This window comes from Chlorocebus sabaeus, chromosome 14 (genome assembly GCF_047675955.1).
Source record: "Chlorocebus sabaeus isolate Y175 chromosome 14, mChlSab1.0.hap1, whole genome shotgun sequence".
NCBI classification, from domain to species: domain Eukaryota; kingdom Metazoa; phylum Chordata; class Mammalia; order Primates; family Cercopithecidae; genus Chlorocebus; species Chlorocebus sabaeus.
In genome coordinates this window covers 46,105,730-46,125,637 of record NC_132917.1, presented here as the reverse complement: position 1 = coordinate 46,125,637, position 19,908 = coordinate 46,105,730, and the positions used below count along the sequence as shown (strand labels likewise).

At 46.1% G+C, this 19,908-nt stretch overlaps 1 protein-coding gene across 2 annotated transcripts in view; it reads right to left on the bottom strand.

The window, feature by feature from the left end:
* The window catches only part of EPAS1 (endothelial PAS domain protein 1), an 89,843-nt gene that overhangs the window by 41,012 nt on the left and 28,923 nt on the right, over positions 1-19,908 (bottom strand). Inside the window, exon 1 of one of the 2 annotated variants that reach the window (XM_007970744.3) lies at positions 19,647-19,726. The exons of the other annotated variant lie outside the window; for it this stretch is intronic. Within the exon in view, the coding sequence (XP_007968935.1) occupies positions 19,647-19,711 (65 nt within the window). The 5' untranslated portion in view covers positions 19,712-19,726. Of the gene's footprint in view, positions 1-19,646; positions 19,727-19,908 lie in introns of those variants that run through there. 2 annotated transcript variants of the gene reach the window in all.

The following is a 19,908-nucleotide window of genomic DNA, read 5'->3' as shown; positions in this document are numbered from 1 at the left end:
CCACCAATGACTGTCCTGTCTCCTTCTACTCACAAATGTTAGCAGTTACAGGGTAGTGAGGTTACAGGAAGTTTTTTTGGTTTTTGTTTTGTTTTATAGTGCTTATCTGTGTCTTCTTGTGTTTCTATAAATAACCTATATTACATACTTAATAAAGAAACAAATCTGTTTTTTATTTTTTTAAAAAGCATCTAAGCCGGGCATGGTAATATTTGAACCTGTAGTCCCAGGTACTTGGGAGGGTGAGATGGGAGGATCACCTGGGCCCAGGAGTTCAAGACCAGCCTGGGCAATATAGTGAGACCTCATCTCTATAAAAATATAAATAAGATAAAATAAAAAAGTGTCCAGCGCGGTTCATAGGTTTCAAGGCCTCAATTCAGTTAGCTCCAGCTGGCTTGCTCTGTCCTGCCATCTGAGATTCCAGAGACTGCTCCTCCTTTTGTTTGGCTTTGCAGCCTGTTATTTGGACAGAAAATCTGTATTTTGGGATTCATGGAATGTGAACATGCCTCTCAAATCCCTCAAGATTTGGGGCAGAAGCACTGTTTTGATTTTACAACTTGCTTCATTTAAAAAGACAGACTGTCCAGCTCTGTGGATGGATTAAGCATCATATACTCGGATTAAAGGATGAATTGTCCAACAGCTGTTGATGGGCAAGAAGAACCTTCAGAAAAATTGTGAAATGAATGAAACTATTTTTCTTGTCCTCGCTCCCTTTTCTGCTTCCTTTACCTAATCCCTGTTTCCCTCTCTCCCTGACTTCCAACCCTCAGGACACCTACTCCTGCACCCTTCTTTCCCCACCTTCTCAGGAATTGCCCTGATTAGACCTTTAGTGGCAGTTTTTATACTAGTCCCTCCCATTTGCATTTTAATCCTGACCTGATTGTGGAGAAAAAGTTAAAGAATTGCACGTATTCTGGCACAGGAAAGGAAGATGGGAAGAGGGCAGGATGCTGAAACCACACACATCATGCCTTTGGGTCATGAGAGTCAGGTGAAAGATGCTGGATTTCATTCCCTAGCACTAACTCTTGGGCTCTCCAACAAAAGCATCATCAACACATAACCTCATCATCAGGGGCCAAGATAAGCCATCCTGAAGCAAAAGCAATCCCAGCACAGGCTATGGCATTAACACCAATATCTGCATGCACATGGCTTCCCTCTGCCATTGGCCCCTTCCTTGGAGTAGAAGAGGCAGAGAGGAAAAGCCAGGTAGGGAAAAGGCAATCTGGAGTCAATGCTCTGACAATGGTATCTGATATGTGAGTCTTGCTATAATTTTTGTGCCTAGTGCTATACCAAGAACCTTTCATATATTAGCTCATTATACTCTTCCTAACAACAAAATAAAGTAGGTATTGTTTACACAATTTAGAGATGTGGAAACTGAGGCTCAGACATAGTATGTCATTTGCCCAATGTCATAAAGCCAACGCCTACATAAGCCATTGAAGGCTTTGTAGTCAGTGAGCAGACACTTAGAAGTCCTGAAATACACAGGGGATTCCTATCTAATTCCATCCTTGCAACCAAGTGAGGTGGGCAACACAGGTGTTGTCACTGTTCCCCTTTCACAGATCTGAAAACAGACACTTGAGCAGGTAAGTTACTTGCCTAGAGCAATCCAGCTAAATAGGGCTAGAACCCTGCTCTTCCTAGGGGGATACTCTTCTCACTGCTTAATGGTAGGAGATAGTGGCTTTAGCAAGAAATAAAGAAACAGCAACATCTTAACTTCCAGAAAAAGAAAGCTTGAGAATCTAAGGCAGCCTCTTGGTTCAAAAGTCAGGGAGGTGGGATGCCAGCTGAAAGTAAAAGGACAAATAATAATACCTTTGCGGAAAGCACTTTTTCTTAACATGTGTTATCTCATTTGATTCTCACAACCCTGAGAGATAAAACTATCATCCCCATTTAATAAATGAGGATGTGGAGATTTAGAGAGATTAAATAATTTGCTAAAAACATTGTCTCAAACCTAGTTCTTCTGGGTCCAAGATCAAAAGTTTTTCCATTGGCAGCAAGGAAACTATCATTTACTATACAACTTTGATGTTCCCAGTGCTGTGCTGATACTTTCCCACAACCTGGATGTTCACACATACTTTGGGAAGAAGAGGCTAAGACTTTTTTAAATACAGTGACAAAAATTTCATGAGGGGAGCCTCCTGTCTTTAAGTGAGCACCCATTCACCTTAGAAGAACACCTGGAATGTTAAGAGTAGGACTAAGAACTAGCATCAGAGTTCAGATGGGGTCGGAGAGGGAAGAAGGGACTCAGTACTGTGGGCCTTAGCAGACACAGGTGCCAGTCACAGTAGTGCTCGGAATGTGGTAGAATCTTATCAGATGTGGCTCGGCAGTGCTCCATAAAAGCAGCAGGTCCAACCCTGCCACAGTATCTATCTATGCCGCAGGTGAAGAACAAGCTGTTTCTGTTTGTTTGGGTTTGGTTTTTTTCCCCTGGACATTTTAATATGCACAAATTTATAGTTAGTCTCCCCGAGGTGGAAGCTCACATTCTGAAACATTTGATCCCAGCTAAAGTTAACAACCACTTAAGCACCAGGCAGCCGGTCAAAAGATAAAACAATACTGAACGTCCTAAAATTGTCAGCAGAGATATGCTACAATTCATCCAGGATAAACCTCTTTGCCCAGAGCTTCGTTATCTTAAAAACATCTTTTAGGTCACTGCTCCAAGCATGGCTTAGGGATCCCTACTTAAGTCATGAATCTAAGGATGATCTGTTCTTGGTCAAGATGATCTTGGTTCCTGACTTCCATATGAACATAGCCTGGAGTGAGGCCCCAAGATGTCTGTCACCAGTAACACGGAGGGGTTGGCTGCCTAATGAGCTAGACTTGTAGAGTGATTAGAACTCACATGCCTAATGCCTGTGGCCATTCAGGTATCAGAACAATATGCCTATTACCCTATAAGGTTAAATGGCTTAGAAACAGAATGGGTTTCAGCAGGTAGAGATGACTGAAGCTAATTAAGCCAGCTGGGATCAGTCTATTGGTTGATGGTGAAATTCTAAGCTGGTGCCAATTTGCAAGAAGCTGAGAATGGAGGAAATAAAGGTCAAATGCAATTGGGAGAGGTCTAGTGACACTTCCATGAGGCTTGTGGCTGCTGTACAGGGGCTGTCTGATGGGAGAAACACACCCAGCTCCAGGTCCCAGAGATGAGGAAGAGTCACTGGTCCTCATACTTATTGGGGCAGAACCAAAGTCAGTGGTTCTCAGTTTTGCTGCTCACTGGAGTCACCAGAGGAACCTTAAAAAACAGATGCCTGGGCTCTACCCCCGAGATTCAGATTTAATGTCTCAGGTGCAGGCTGGGCAATGGGAGTTTTAAAAGCTCCCCATGTGTAGCCAGGGCTGAGGACCACAGTTCCAAAGCAGCCAGTTTTTAAAGGAAGGGTGGGTGGGGGTGTGTGGTGGGGGGAGGCAGATGGGGTTGGACTTAAATGTTTTTGGAGATGCAAACAGCTATGTCACCTTCTCAAAGAGTAGGAAGAAAAGGAAACACATTTATTTAGCACTAGGGCCAGGTGCATTTAATAAACAGTCTCATTTGAGCCTCACTTAAATGATGAAGTGTTATTGGCCCCATTTTTGTAGAGCAGTGGTTCTCAATTTTAGCCTGCATCAGAATCACCTGGAGGACTTATTAATACATAGATTTCTGGGCCTGTGATCATGTGTCTATGGAATACTGACACCGAGATCCACTTCCAAAACCTAACCACACTCTTTCCCTCTACCATGCACTGTGTCCAGCAAATTTGAAGTCACCATCACAAGCCAAATAGTTCTTTATCTAGGAGTTGGCATGATCACCACTGTACCAGGCGCTATGGCTAATAGGAAGAGGGAGATGAAAGTAATGAGACAGCTGAAATGGATGCCACACAGAAGGTGGCTACCCTTCAAAGAAGCCACCTTGGGAGAAGCCCGTGGGTGGCCATTGATGTCTTTTGGGAAGTCTTTTTACAATTAACTTCAGAGCCACATAAGAAAATCAGTCACAACTCTTCAAAGGACACACTTCATTTCAAACCCTAAACAATATCCAGTTTACCCACCCCGTTATTCACCGGACTTAGCTGTGGATGGATTGTGGTTGTTTGACAGGATAAAATGTGCCCTCAAAAGATAAGACTTTGCCACAATTGAAGGTATGGAAAAGAATGGTCTTGGCTCTGAGGGCCATTCCAAAGGAGTGACAGAAATGTCTGAGATGCAGGCAGTGTTCCAGTGGTCAGTGTTCTAGATACATTCTGATGTCCAACGGCTGCAGTGATCAGTAGGGGAATCTATCACAAAGGGGAGGAAAGGTATCAGTGTTAGATAGTGAACACCGAAAATAGGCCAGACACAATGACTCATGCCTATTAATCACAGCACTTTGGGAGGCTGAGGTAGGAGGACTGCTTGAACCCAGGAGTTTGAGACCAGCTAGGCAACACAGAAAGACCCTATCTCTAAAAAAATTAGAAATTAGCTGGGCATGGTGGTACACACTGGTGGTCCCAGCTACTCAGGCGGCTGAGGCAGGAGGATCCCTTGACCTGGGAACTCGAGGCTGCAGTGAGCCATGCACCACTGCACTCGAGCTCAGGTGACAGTGAGAACCCATCTCAAAGCAAAACAACAAAAAGTTACAAATTCAGAATGGAAAATATAAATTAGCAAATTCAGGAGGAGCTGGCCAGATCAGACAGACTTTTACAAGAGAAAAAAGGCATTAATATGCTTTAATATACACACCTCTCCTGAGGGGCATGGTCTCTATCCTGAAAGAGACCACAGACCATCTGGGAGATAAGACTAATAATCCAGACTAGTATATCAAAAGTCTACAAGAGGGGACAAAGAAGAGAGAAGACATGAGACTGGAGTGGCTGAAACAGGGACAAATGCTTTCACTTGCCACTTCCCTGAAAGAGGAATCCTGGAAAGCGTCTCATACCTCAGCCTCCCAACCTCCCCTCCGCTGGGGCTGAGCCTCCAGCTCTCTGACCTACTCTGACGGTCTGTGTCCCTGGAGCAGAGGGCCTGGACTGCATTCAGAGCTGACAGTAATGTCTGGGGCTCACCCAGCGTGGCCCTCTAATGGTCAATTCTGCTTGGGCTGACTGGAGATACTTATCTTCTGGCCTTCTCAGCCCCAGGCAGCCTTATAGAAGAGAGCAGCAGATTCAATTACTAAGCAGCCCATCTGGGGCTCCAGATAACCCAGCTCCTTACGTAACCGGAGGACACGTGGACTCCCCAGCCCAGCTGGGAAAAGCTGTACATACACAGGAATAATCATAATGAACTGTCCCTGTGCTGGGCTTCCTCAAGCCCAAGCCTTAGTGGGTGCCAAGGTCTGAATGTTTATGTCCCCTCAAAATACTTATGTTGAAATCCCCACTCCCAATGTGATGGTATTTGAAGGTGGAACCGTTGGGAGGTGATTAAGTCATGACAGTGAAGTCCTCGTGAATGGGATTAGTGCACTTGTAAAGGAGGCCCAGGGGAACACTTTCACCCCTTCCACCATGTGGAGACACAGCTATGAACCAGAAAGTGGGCCCTTACGAGACACTGAATCTGCTGGCACCTGGATAGTGGACTTCCTGGCAGCCAGAACCATGAGAAATGAAACTCTGTTGTTTATAAGTCACTCAGTTTATGGTATCTTGTAGCTGCCCAAATGGGCTAAGACAGTGGGGCATTCTTTATTGTACATATTAGTGAATAATACCACTTTACATTTGGATCACACATTACAGTCTGTAAAACACTTGTGAGTGAATCTGGAAATCTGTAACTAACCTTGTAAATTTCACACAGTAGGATAGGAAGAGCAGCTACCATCATTCCCATTTTAGAGATAAGGAAAAACTGAGGTTTAGAAAGGTAATGGGAATATGTGGAACTGGAACAAAAGCCCCGAGTTCTGGCTTTTTCAATAACCTGTGAACAGAGCGCCTGCTGACAAGCAGCGCTGGACATGTGGCACGATTAGCAACAGACCTTCATTATCTGTCCATCTATAACCTAGCTTTTCCCAACACATAATTTCCTTTTTAAAAATGCCTTGGTGAAGATAAAGGTAATGCATATTTAGCATAAGCAACTTCAAAAATACAAAAAGGTATGAAGAAAACAAACTGAGATCTCATTGGATTTATAAATTAATACTTTGCTCTTTTTACTTAACAGGATGTCCCATTAAGAATTCTTTCAAAATATTCATAATAGCCGGCAATATCATATCATGTGGCTGAACCACAATGCATTTTACTATTCCCTGATTGCTTTTCAGTTATGGTTTCTAATTTTTAGCTGTTATAAATAACACCATGGTGACTACCTTGGCATCAGGTATTGCTTATTATTTTACAATAAAAGATATGTATCCAGCTTGCTGCCAGCTCCCCATAGCCACCTCGCAGTGACCCAACCCCCACCCCATGAAAGCTGAGTCGGCAGATTTGGCAACACCGGCATCCTCAGGACCACGGCCAGCATTACTGAGCACAGAGCACGGGTTGCGGTGCTTCAGAGGGCAGTATCAGAGGGAAGGAAGACAGAACATGCAACAGTCTCAGCCTTGGAACCAGGCTCAGCCTCCTTTCCCCACGGCCAGCTCTCTCTAGACTGCTTCTCTTCCTTATGCATACACAGGTCAAAGCATCTGAAGAGAACACCAGCTGTGCTAAAGACTGGCGGCTTCCTTTGACTCGAATCCAGTTCTGAGAAGAGGGTCACCCTTGTTGATGAGCAGGACCTCTTCCCCCAGTGTAAAATAAAGGGTTCTTTCCATCTTCCCCACCCCTCATCTTACCCACTGCAGGGATGTACAGAAAAGACCTGGTGCTGTCTTCACTCATGAAAAAGCAGGGAGAAAGCCGGCAGATGCAGGAGGCATTTGCCTGGCTCTCCATTGCTCTCTGTGGCCTCTGATGTCTGCCACTGCCCGACCCTTGACACCATACAGGCTTTAGCTAAGGGACTAATTAACCTCCGCAAGCTGAGATACTGACTATACAACTAGGAAACAACCACGTGTGACTCCTTCTGGTTAGTAAAGAACTCTCAGCATATTGCTTCTGTTTAATCTGGAATCAATCTTGCAGAGTAGGTATATCACTCGCATTTTACACACTAGGAGACAGACCCCACGGATGTTAGTGGCATGCCCAGCCATCACCCAGTGATGGAGCCAGCACTCTAACCTGGATCATTTGACCCTAAATCCCATATTCTTGATTGTAACTGGGTGACCTTCCTTACAAGGCCAATAATATGCAAGTCCCTATTACAGGTTCAAAAGATTTAGGGGAGCTGGGCATCTTGAGGGTGAAGCCTTCTAGGATACTAAATCTGATGAGCTTTTTGAGACATACACTTGGTCTGGGAAGCAGCAAAGTGAGACACGCTAGCCACCCTTTTGCCTGAGGTCAGCCCCTCAGCTGGCAGACCAGCCCCACTTGGGATAGTTCTCAGCTTGGAGAAGTCTGCCTTTAAAAGAAAAAGAAAAAAAAAGGTTTGTGCTTTGCTTGCGGAGTCTACAACTGCCACAGGTTGTTTCCTTTTCACTAGACTGTTTTCTTTGGTGCCACCTCTCTGGGCTTGAAGGTATTTCCCCACATCAGGCTGTTACCAGATCTGATTTAGATTTTTTCCTTAGGGCATCTACCCATCAGCAGCCTTCTTCCTTTGGATCTCACAAGCTTCCAACAGCACAATCTGTGGTTTGGCTCAAACCCTTCTGCCTGTGCTGCCATCCTGTTCCTACAACACTGCCTTCAGCTAAGAAAATTGACAAATTGCACAGCAGTAGAATCAAGAAGAAAGGGCCTGAGATGTAAAACAGATTCCTCGGCATGAAGCAAACTCTGTGGGGCAAGTGGGGAGCAGCTTCCCACCCCACTTCAGCCTCTAGGGGGAACTTAGCTCCTGCTGCTGCCCCTCCCACTCCCTGCCTGGAATATACTCTCTCCATGTCCTAGGCCTGTCTGAACTAGGCTCGTATTTCAAGGTCTCCCATGCATCCGTTTCGCTAGGAAGGCCTCACGCCTCACGTGCACTGGCTTCTCCTCCAAGTCCCACTTCACAGATTACACACGCACGATTCGGCCCTGTGTTGCTCTCCCTTGATTTCACTTCTGTGGCTTCTCTCTCTCTAACTAGACCACATACTCTTCAGAGAAAGAACCCCACACCTGTTCTTTTGGTGTCCTCTAAAGCATCAGTAGTACAAAGTGGTACAAACTGGAGACATCAGATAAAAACCACTTCAATGACTTCAGTTCTGTGGATTCCTCAACGCTGCTCACTGTTCTAGATCTTTTCTAAGAATTCTAATTCAGCTCTTAATTAGAATAGGCGGTTTCCACCTGGGAAGAGTCACCTTGCAGACACTCAAGGTGTGTGTGTGTGTGTGTGTGTCCGTCGGTGTTTTCTCACCTCTGTGAATCAAATCTGGGGTCTGAACTAGTGCTGCTGACAGCTGCCTATGGAGTCACCCAGAGCAGCACTTCTCAACCTTTGCTGTGGCCAGGAATCACGCAGGGATCTTGTTAAGGGGCAGGCTCAGTAGGATCTAGGCTGGAGCCTGGGATTCTGCCTTTCTGACAACCCTCAGATGATGCTGATTCTACTGGTCTGTGACCTCACACTTTGAGTAGAAAGAGACCCAGGAACACATGCGATCTTGAGACTGAAGATGCCACCTGGCAGGGTTAGTGCTGCCTGCTGCCACCCTAATCTGAGGCACGTAAAGTCCAACAAGTCCAATCTTCTCTCTCGCCAGGAAGAATCCTGTTCTCTTTGTGTCTTCCTTTATGGGATTTTACTAAGCCCTACATTAATGTCCCTCTCCTCCTTCACGTCTTCCCTACTTGCATCATTTTATTCCTTCCTATTTCTTCAGAACCCACCCCTCAAGACCAGCTCAAGCCCTACTTCTTCCAGCAGTGTCCCTGGCCCCAGAAATCCAGGGTATTTCTGCCCACATTACTCACAGGCCTTTATTAAAGGCCTCCCTGTCTTGGTGGCTTTTCTGTGCAAACGTCCTGCTCCTATAACTGGACTATAAGTACCAGGGGAAGGGCACAGACACAACAGCTTCCACTTTTGCGTATCCTTCCCTGGAACCTGGGCTAGGGCAGACAAACTGCGTAAATATTTGCTGATTGTGAAAGACAATCAAAAATGCCCTTTACTCTTTTCCTTTCCTTCTCAAGGAGGCAAGAAAAAGTGATCCCAGCTGCCTTGGCCTCCATCCCCAGCCCAGCCTCGCTCCTCTCCCAGGCGCTGCAGCTGGGGCGGCTTAGATTTTATTTCGCTCTCTGCAGCTCCTCTTCCCTTCAGTGAAGAGTTAAAGCATCGGGAAGCCTCCTTCCCACTTGGAAATCTCCATTTCCTCCTGCAGCGTGAACAAGAGAACTCTATGGACAGAGGCTGAGTGAGCCAACTGCGCAGGGAGTGAACTCACTCTGAATGGGGCTGTTCTAACACCCGCCAAGTCAAGTCATTAAGATGCCATCCCCGAGGTGCAGCCCCCACGTCACCTCTGGATATCCATATCCTCAAGCCCGCCAGCAGAAAGGATGAATGGTGAGCACAGAGCTGGTGAAAGCAAGCTCTTTCATGAGCAGGGCGTGAGAGGACCTCTCCAGCTCTTCTAAGGTGGGGGTGGGGCACTTCGGAGTAGAAGTCATTCCTCCTCTCTCCTACTGCCTCCTCTACCACTCCGAACTAAAATTAACCCTCAGATTTACAGGGAGTTACCCAAAAGATTGTTCCACAAAAGGCAACCAAGAAGGGGGGTGGGTAATAACATTAGAGAAAATATCTGCAATGCCAAAAATAATCACTGTGTCATGAGAAAACAGAGCTGGACGGCCTCAGAGGCCAGCACTGGGTATATACAGGAAGGAGGGGGCAGAAATTCCCCTGGCAGTGTCGTCAAACATTCTGGATGGAAAAAGACGGACGGGGGGTGGGGGTGCGCATAACCGGGACAGACAGTTGTAGGGACTCTTTTCAAGTACAGAATATGATTTGAAGGGTCAGTTCTCTCTTCTTTATTTCAGACACTTTAATTTCAAAGAAAACAACATTTGTTTAGCCTTTTAATCAGGACTGATGCTTGATCACATGCTCATAGTGAAATATCCTAGGATCTGCCTTACTAATTCCAACACGTTGCCAGAATTTCTGGTTCCCGGAATTTAAAGTATTTCAAAACAGAAAGAGAAGGGGGAAAAAACACGGATCCCTCACTCTCCTACCCCCATCCCATAACCCCTTCTCCCCTCTGTATTAAAAAAAGAAGAAAAAGGAAAGCAAAGAAAAAGGAAAAGTGAAAGAGGAATGAGCTGGTAGAGAATCTCTCCTGGGCTTCCTTTATAAAGAACCCTGATCTGAGGCCTGTTCACATGGTCACATGTCCAGCATTGTGGGATCTGATTCATGCCACAGCGCAAACACTTGCTTTCCCCTATTTCTGCCCCCTCTTGCTCTGATGAGAAGTGAGATGTCTGTGCACATTTCCATTCCTTTGTAAAGTCGTCATCAAAAGCCACAGGAAATGATAAAAGTCTTTTCCAAATTTATTATCATGCTCTCAAATAACATTGAGCAATTTGGGAAATAAAACTGTATTTTTCCCCCAGCAATGGCTTATTCCCTCTGCTCATTCAACATATATTAATGATTCCCTCTTCCTATGCTGGGGCTGTGAGCAGTAGAATGAAATGTGGAACAACTATCCCTGACCTCAGGGAGCTTGCAGAGAGGTGAAGAATCAAGTCCTGAGGAATGGGCTGAATAGTCAGGGCTCTAGGAGTTTGGGAGGAGAAAGCCTGCAAGACCGGAGAAGAGAGGGAGAACTTCTGCTGGAGGCAGGCTTTGAAGGAATAGCAGGATATGGGGAGGCAATCAGGATGGCAGAGTGATGACAAAGACACACTGCAGGAATGAGCAGAGGTGCCAGTGGTCGGGAGACAGGCTAGAGAACACAGAGCAAGACAGGGGTGGGGAGAACGCATTCATTAAACAGCCCTTGTTGAGATCCATAAGGTGCCAAGCACAAAAAAATGGCTTTAAACAAAGGGACAGGTAGCTAAAGTCAGAGGCCCAGATAATTGCCTAGCCTGTTGTCTGATCAGTGGCTGAGGTGCCAGATGGTGGGCAGTGCCGGAACCCAACCTCCATGCTCCTCCTGCTAGCCATGCTTTGGCCCTGCTGGACAGCAAGTGTGAGAACCCCTCTTTTCTTGGCACCAAAGCCAAGGAAAATGAAACCCTCTGTTGGAAGCTCTAAATATGGCAGCAACCCTTGGGCTGCCACAGGCTGGAGCCTCAGCTCAGTCCACAGAGACCTCCGCAAGGCATTCTTGCTGAACAGTAACTCATAAACGTTACCCATGGGATGAAAAACAAACTTCACCCAGGGCACACGCCTCCTCTGGCTCCGGTAGTGTTTTATTTATTTCCACAGACCTTAGTCCCCATTTTCTGTTTCCCTTGCCCCTCACTTTCTTTACCACTGACCAAGAATAAAATTTGAGTCAGACCTTGGAGCAAGGAACAGCTCGCCAGCCCACCACTCTCCCTCAAACCATTTTCAGTTTGTCACTCCCCATTTTAAAATGAAAATTGCTCCTATCCTCGTGATGAAGTTCAAGCTGGACGTGCTCCTTGAGGTCTACCAGCCCTTTCCAAACTTAGCTCCTAAAATCCTGTAGCTCTATGCCTACTCCAGCCAGACCGCACTATGCCCTGCCACCCCCAAACTCAGCACCCCTTTCTGCTGCCCAGCCATGTCCCCAGTTGATTTGTTCCACCTGAAATGCTTCTTCCTTTCTGACCTTCTAAACCCCACAGTTTGAGAGCCAACATAGGCCTGCCACCTCCACAGAGGCTTTTCTGAGCATCTTACTGAGCCCACACTGGTGTCTCCTCCTCACTCCTGCCTGGAACACTTAGACAATCTGTGCTACTTGACTACAAGTCACCGTCACCTTGTTAGTCCTTGTTTTAAGGTTCTCTGAGGGCACAGGCAAAATGTCAAACTTCTCATGTATCCGAGTACCTTATTCCAACAATAATAGTGTCATATGGCCCTTTCAGTTATGGTATGGTGAGCTGACATGAAGATTAAATCAGTCATGGTCCCCCAGCTGTGGATCAGTATTGCAGAGTTCCAATGCTTTCGTGCTTTCCAGTAGAAAGTGGATTAATAAAGGGGAGTGATGGTGGTTATATTCATCATTAGGTTGCTTAACAACCCATGACTCCTCACTGTCCCCAGGAAACAAATCCCCATATCCTAAGGATGTTTTCACACAGAAGTAGCTGGCTGTGCCTTCTGTCCACATCATGGGTGTGTTTCATGAGCCAGCTACTAGTCAGCTCTCACTGACACAGGTGAACAAGTCCTGACAAGGGCAGACCCCTCCCCCACCGACCGGTTCCATCCTTAAGAGGCCAGGGAGGTTTCTGCCTCAGATCCCACCTCCTCGACACTACAGAACAATCTGTTGCCCAACACCCGTGGCCCAGAGCCCTCACCTCACATGTGTAGGTGCCCTGCTTGGACTCAGATTTCTGGCAGAGAGGATGCCAGGGCTTGGCCAGGGTTCCACCCTTCTGGTGATATAACATGAAGGTGAGAAAATGGGCCAAGCCCCAGGGGAAAAAAGCCACTAACACAAAAATCCTAAGAAACAAAACAAAAATTAAAAACCCAATGACAACCCTAAAGATCACCAAGTAGGGCTAAAGAACAGCCCACACTTTGAAAAAACACTCTTCATTAGCCCAGACTTCAAAAACTCCACTCCACTCCCTGTTCCACTCCACTCCCCACTCCACTCCTCCATTCCACTCCTCCACTCCACTCCTCCACTCCACTCCACTACTCCACTCCACTCCACTCCCCACTCTACTCCCCAGCCTTTGACTTCCCTGCAAGACACACAACAGACCAGGAGGGGGTTAACAGAACCCAGCTGCCCCTCTTATCTGGCTAGTCCGTTAATGGCGAGTCTCTGCTACTGAGGTCCTGTCAGTGATTTCTGCAAATCACTTTTATTAGAGATAATGTCATCTTTACTTCATTATCCAGCCCAGCGGTCAAAGAGAGAACAAGTTGAGATATATATATATATATATATTTTTTTTTTTTTTTTTTTTTCTGTGAAACACCAGTTCTGTCCATTAACACTGACAGGTGACAGGGAACTGAAACTTCTGGGCCATTCTTATAAGATTTTGGTCAAAACTTGGTACTTAACCCTCTTTTTCCTGGGACAAGCAGAGCATACCCTACAGCCTCTTCCCCAGAGCCTCTAAGACAATGGTTGGTTTCTGTGTTTGTGATGCTCACTGCCCTGACAGAAGGGGCTGCTGGTGATACCGCGGCCGGCTGGCATGCACACTCAGTTCTGCCCAGCAGATGAAACAGTTGTATAACACCCAGGCAGGTGAGTGCAGGAGCACGGTTAATTCTACTTTGTGCAAAGCAATAATTAACATGTGAGTCAGCAGCAGAGAAAGACTTTAAGCCCGGGGGAAAAACAGCTCGAAAGTCCTGAAGCCTCAGAGGCAGCGCCGTGTTCGATTAAACGATTTAGAAGATTAGCCTTGTAGGGAGACCTAAGTGGAGGTGGGGTGTGACTGCAGTGGCTCTCCCTGAGTTGTCTCTCAGCTGTGTCCAGGGTACTCTGGATTTTGGTGCCGGTTGGTAGAAAGAAAAGGTTCATTTTTCCAGAATCAACGAAGAAGTGGTCTTTTCTCTCTGCTTAGTTATTTCCCTTAATTATTTTTAAGCCTCGGAGCTTTGGCTTCACTGGAGTGATGTCTGATGGCCACAGAGCCCCTGACAGATGCATCTGTTCTCGTCCCATGGTGGTCTGCCAAACCCCACCACGCTATGCCACCTAGAGGAAGGATCTAAAGCAATCGGAGTTCTAAAAGGCCACCCTTACATAGCTAAAACAGATTTGTTTTGTTTTAATGAAAAAGTACTTCTTGGCATTTTCACATTTTTGTAAAAAGTATGGCTCCTTGGAATTTCAGTCACATCTGGTCTTTGTTTGATGAGCTATGGCTTTCATTTATGTGACAATTACCGAGTGTCTACTACATGCCAGGCACTGGGGATAGAGAAGGGAAGACAGATCCCTACCCTCCAGGAGCTGACAGCCCAGTCAAGGAGACACACTGAGCAGACCAGGCCAACGGCATGTGCCATGCAGATGCAGTTGGACTGCCCGGGCTTGAGGGCTTGGACACTTACTGTATGACCTGGGGCAAGTTACTTAAGTTTCCCTAAACCTCAGCATCCTCTAAAAACAGTTACTCTATGAGTGCCTGCCTTACAGAGCCCTTGTGAGGAATAAATAATATATACATGTAACACGCTGAGAACCATGTCTAACACATACTACACGCCCAACAGTGTTGAGGCCATTGCCACAGAAGTCAGGAGCAAGTGCTCTGGGAACAAGAAAGATGACATAACCCAAAGTGGGGAGGAAAAAAAAGATTCCTCGAGGGTTTCCCCAGTTGTGAATTTAAGGACAAAGGAGAGTTAGCCAGGACAAGGAAGTAGTAAAGGAGTCCCAAAAAGATGGGGCAAAATCAGGCCTGGTGAGGCTATGGTTGTAGGAGCACAGGTCTTGCCAACAGGGGCTGAACTCCAGAACAATGTTCGGGACCATCCCTCCTGAGGTGTCCCAAGGTGCCCTCAGCCGGAAGCAGAATCCTGGTTTAGCTGAACCCTGGGGCAACCCTATTGTGGCATTTCTTCTATTTTTGCATTCCTTGTGCTTTGACAATGAGATGATTGTGTGGATATTACAAGAGGTGATTATCTCCATGGGCACTGAGCCTGTTTTAGCGCAAAGACCTTGCTTTGCCAGAGCCAAGACTTCTGAGGTCACAGCTAAGTTGCCAATTCTAGAGAACCTCTGACAAACCTCAAGGCCACTGGGAACCCTGCTCTTTGCAGGATGGCTTCTTTTAAAAGATAAGCTACACTAAGTAGGTGCTGGGCAGATGGTAGCCTGGACTTGAGAGAGCCTCAATTCAGGGACAGTGCACTACACGTCTGTGTGTGCCTAGCTCGATGGGTAGGGATTTGAGGGAAGAGAAAAAGGCAGCCTGTGCTGTGAAGCGATAACAGCTCAGAAACGGAGCTGGATTCTGGATTCTGTAAAGCCTTTTATCCCAGATCTCTGTGGGAATGGAGGTGCTTGGTGAAGCTCATGCCATCACAGGGGGCAGGGGCAGAGGGCACAGAGCTTGCTTGATTCTCTCATGATTTAAAGCATTAAGATGGATACTTAGAGGGAAAGTTTCAAGAAAAGAGAAACAAAATATTCCTGATGCTTCTACGTGTTACAGCAAACACGTGGCATAAACGGTCTGGAACCTCAATCAGAATGTGTTCAGCAGTTACACATTCTTAGTTGGATTTAAGTCATTCTGTGAATGCTTCATCTCAATGCTCATAAGTGAACTTCTTGGCTTTGAGGCAATAGTTGGGGAATTTAAAATGTATAATATTCCACAGAGGCAGGCAGAAGCTATGCAGACAGCCAGTGGTGTTTTTGTCTTTAAGAAGGATGTGTGTGTGTGTGTGTGTGTGTGTTGTTTGTCTGTTTGCTTGTTTTGAGATAGACTCTTGCTCTGTTACCCAGAGTGCAGTGGTGCAATCTCGGCTCACTGCAACTTCCGCCTCCCCGGTTCAAGCGATTCTCCTGCCTCAGCCTCCCAAGTAGCTGGGATTACAGGCGCCCACCATGGTACCTGGCTAATTTTTGTATTTTTAGTAGAGCCAGGGTTTCACTATCTTGGCCAGGCTAGCCTTGAACTCCTGACCTTACGATCCACCCACCTCGGCCTCCCAAAGTGCTGGGATTACAGACGCAAGCCACCGCACCTGGCCTTGTGTGTATTTTAATAAGAAAGCCTATAGAGATGAGCACAGGCCAATGAATAGGCAAAGTCTCCAAGGAGAAAAGAGCTTATCTTAGAGGGAGAACTCCTTGGTCTCATTGCCTTTTTGCTGCCAGCTTCCCTTGACCATCTTCCTGTTTTTTCCTAGGACTCCCCTTACCATAAATAGGATAGCCACACATTCCTCTCCTGTCTTGCAAGGACTGTCGGCATAGGTGCTGAGTCCTAGGAAAGAGCAAGCATTCTAGAAATGGTGCCTCCTACCCTGTGGTTGCCTGGCACCTAGATGACAATCCCTGAACCAGATTGTCAGTAACCAACCCCAGCGCTTCACTTTGAGACATTGGCCTACTCAACCAGGAAGGGTTTCTGGAACTGCCCCTATTAAGGAAAAGAAATGTAATATGCAACTTGACTTTAAAAACCCAGGAAGCTCTAACACTCTATCAAGTTCTTAAGACTTTTTCTTTGCTCCATAATCCTTGGCCAAGTTCAAAGGTGAGCACTTTCCCAGAGGCTCATTAGGAATCATGTTTACTTCATACATTTTGAGGTTGCAAAGTTTGATTCCATTTTGCTTATTTGGAAAGAAATAACTTTTTTATGAACAAAAAGGAGGAGGGAACAGGGATTGAGACAAGGGTAAAATGTGAAAGAGAAGAAAAAGGTCCTTAGAAGACTGGCCTGGAAGGCAGACTTGTGTTCTGAACATTTTCACCTCTGATTTGCTCTGAAGAGTTACAATGGGAAGATATTGTACATTTCACCTTTCTGAACCTCCAAGACCCACCCTGTCCTCCCCACTATTCTGAGTGAGTGCTGAAGGTGTGTTCTGATGGTAGATATGATATATACTCGTGTTTTCACAGAGGATGCTACATAAATAAAGTGTAGTGACATGTATAACCAGGACTTCTGGGTTCTGTACTGGGAAGGAAATTCAGCAGAGAGCTCTGTGAAGGTCTGTGGTCTGCTGCTCTCAAGCGAGGAGGTCATAAACTGGCCCATCAAGGCAGGCCATCACTGACTGGGTGATGGGCAGCCATTCTCAGTGACTGGTTGAGGCCAGGGAGTTCAAGCTTGCACTTCATCTGTCATTTCCATCTCATTTCCTCCCCTAGAATAAAGCAGCAGATCTACATCTAAACAGCCTGCCACCTCCCATGTTTGGTTAATGAAGAGTGGTATGGGGGGAACTGGTCGTGGGGACAGAAGTACGTCATGCCTCCACCTGTCTTACCTGCCAGCGTGGCCTCTACTCATCCTTCAAGACCCACTCAAACTCTTAGCTCTCCCTTCTTCCAGGAGGTGCCCCCAATTTCCTGGCCGGGGTGACCTCACTTACTATCTACACCACTCTTTTGGCACTTAGCAGTCTCTGCCAAGTTTTGTTAAGTCTTTTTACCTGTGTAAGGCAGGGTAACTAACAGCCCAATCTGCATATGGACCCTGGGGGACCATGGGATAGTTAGACTGGAAGAAAAATTTGAGGCTGTTGCCAAGTTTTCTCAAAACCTAAGTTCAGACAATGGTGGGGAGGGATTACGTGTAGCCCCCCCTGGAGGTGGGTTAACATTTGGGAACAGAGAATTCACCTTTGATAGAGGGCTGGCTCAGGAGGCATGAGGCAATACTAAGCTCTTCCCAAAGACTTGGCAGGCGGCCTCTGGCGGGGCCTCCTCTGTGCACTGCCCTCTGGAGGTGGAGCTGAGACCACCACCAGGGTGCCCACAGCTGTTCAAAGCCGAACAGGGCAGAACACTGTTTTTCCACAAGTCACTCAACAGATGAATTTTTGTGTGTGCCTACTCTGTGCCAGGGGCTATATTCTAATGGAATTGTCATCCAAGGACATATGGGAAGCTGGTTTGAGCCTCTTTATAGCTTCCATCCACACTGCCGGTTTTAGATATGTTTTATAAACTTTGTCCCACCTTACATTCCAAATAGGTAACTTTTGTTTTTCTGCAGTTCAACTTTAATTTAAATACTAATGGCAGTGTTCCAAGCTTCAGAATTCATGGATTTTGTAAACAAGTCTGAGCTCCTGTCTAAAGTCTCTGGGGTTCTAAACAGTAGATAGGTCGCTGTCAATCTCCTCACTACTCTGGTCCATTCTAAAATCTCTCTTCCTATCTTCTCACTGCCCATACCACCTAGCTTTTAATTTCTAATATTCTCTAATTCTCTAATACTCTCCAGTATATTAATGTCCTCTCCTCACTTAGATTATAGCTCCTTGAGGGCAGGGACCACATATTCTACTTTTTCTCTTTTTCATTATGCCAACACAGTGTTGGGCACGGCAGGCATTTAATACATATTCAACCACGAAATCATGGCACTTTAGAATAAAGAAAACATTAGCATTTATCCAGTCGAATCCCTTCATTGTACAGATGAGGAAACTGAGACCTGGAGGTTGAAAGTCATGAGCTCAAGGTCAGCACAGCCCCTCCTGGTCCTGAAGCTGAGACCAATGTTTATAGGCCGTAAACCATTACCTATTGACATAGGTACAACAGTGATCCACATTTTGCAGTTGAGGAATCAGAGGTACAACGTGTTTAAGTAACTTCTCCAAGATACCACAACTCGTAAGTAGTAAATCTAGGACTGGAACCCAGGCAATCTGGCTCCAGGGCCTGCAGGCTTACCGCCTCCCTCTCACTTCTCTTCTCCAGAACCCCTAAACCATTTCCCCTATTTCCATATCAGGGTATTTACTATCTCCTGTCTTGAGTATGATCACCTATATGCTCGTCTTACCCCTACCTGGCCCCCACTAGACTATACTTCCTATGGGCAGGAACAAAGGTGTCTCCTTTAATTTTCTGGGATCTTCAGCCCGGTGCCCTTCCTACAGTGGGTGCTTAGTGAATAGAACTCCAAATATGTACAAATGAAGTATGCTAGGGTAGAAGGCAATCCATTTCCTCCTCCTAAAACACTGTGTAGAACTTTAAATACTTGTTTTTCCCCATGGAGGAGATAGGAATCTATTGGGAGTACAAATGCCTTTGTCAAGGCCTCTCCACCCTGGCCAAACGTTGCCCAATTCTTGCACAACCTTAAAGTCACGTGGGAGGCTCATCCCCCAGGCAGGTGATCTAGCCACTCCTCTCTGCACCTATTCATCATGGTTTTTACCCCCATTTTCTTTCACTCTGTATAGAAGACTTCATCTTGGCTCCCATACTTAAGTTAGGCCACTCCAGGAAATCTTGATAGTCTAATTCCCTTGTTATTAGGCAGTTGAGATTGGAAGCTTAAAAGAGAAAAGCAGATTCCCCACTCCCCCTACTTCTCCCGAGAGCATAAGTTGGTTCCCTGCTGGTGGGAGAGTCAGCAACAACTACAAGATTCCAGTGTTTCCCAGATTCACACAGGAGGGGGAACTAGGCTAACCCCAGGGGCAACTGATGCCTAGAAGGAACTGACCCAATCCCAGCAGCACAGAATTATTTCCATTTCACATTGAATGCCACTCTTTTCTCAAATATTCAAAATAGCATCCACAGTATTCCAAGGCTGCCCCTTATGAAGAATAACTGGGTGCCATAATTATGATTTTCTTTGCAGGAAGTAATCACTACAGCTTAGCTATTTTCTGTCTTCAGGATTTAAATAGGGTGAAGGTAAGGGGCTTTCACTAACCTTGTATATAGCAGCCTTCTGTTTCTTCTTTGTGTCCCTGTTTTAAAAACAAAAAGCCCTAACATGAGTTCTAATGATCATCATGGTAATAGGATTTCAAGTTTTTCACCAATTTTTTTATCCATGCAGCAGCTATGGATGAATATAAAACACCCTGGAAGTGAGCCTGCATGTCCCAGTGGAGCTTTCTGGTTGGCAGGAACGGAGAAAATGGTTATGGAACTCCTCCTCCAACACCTGCCTGACATCACCAGCACAAAAG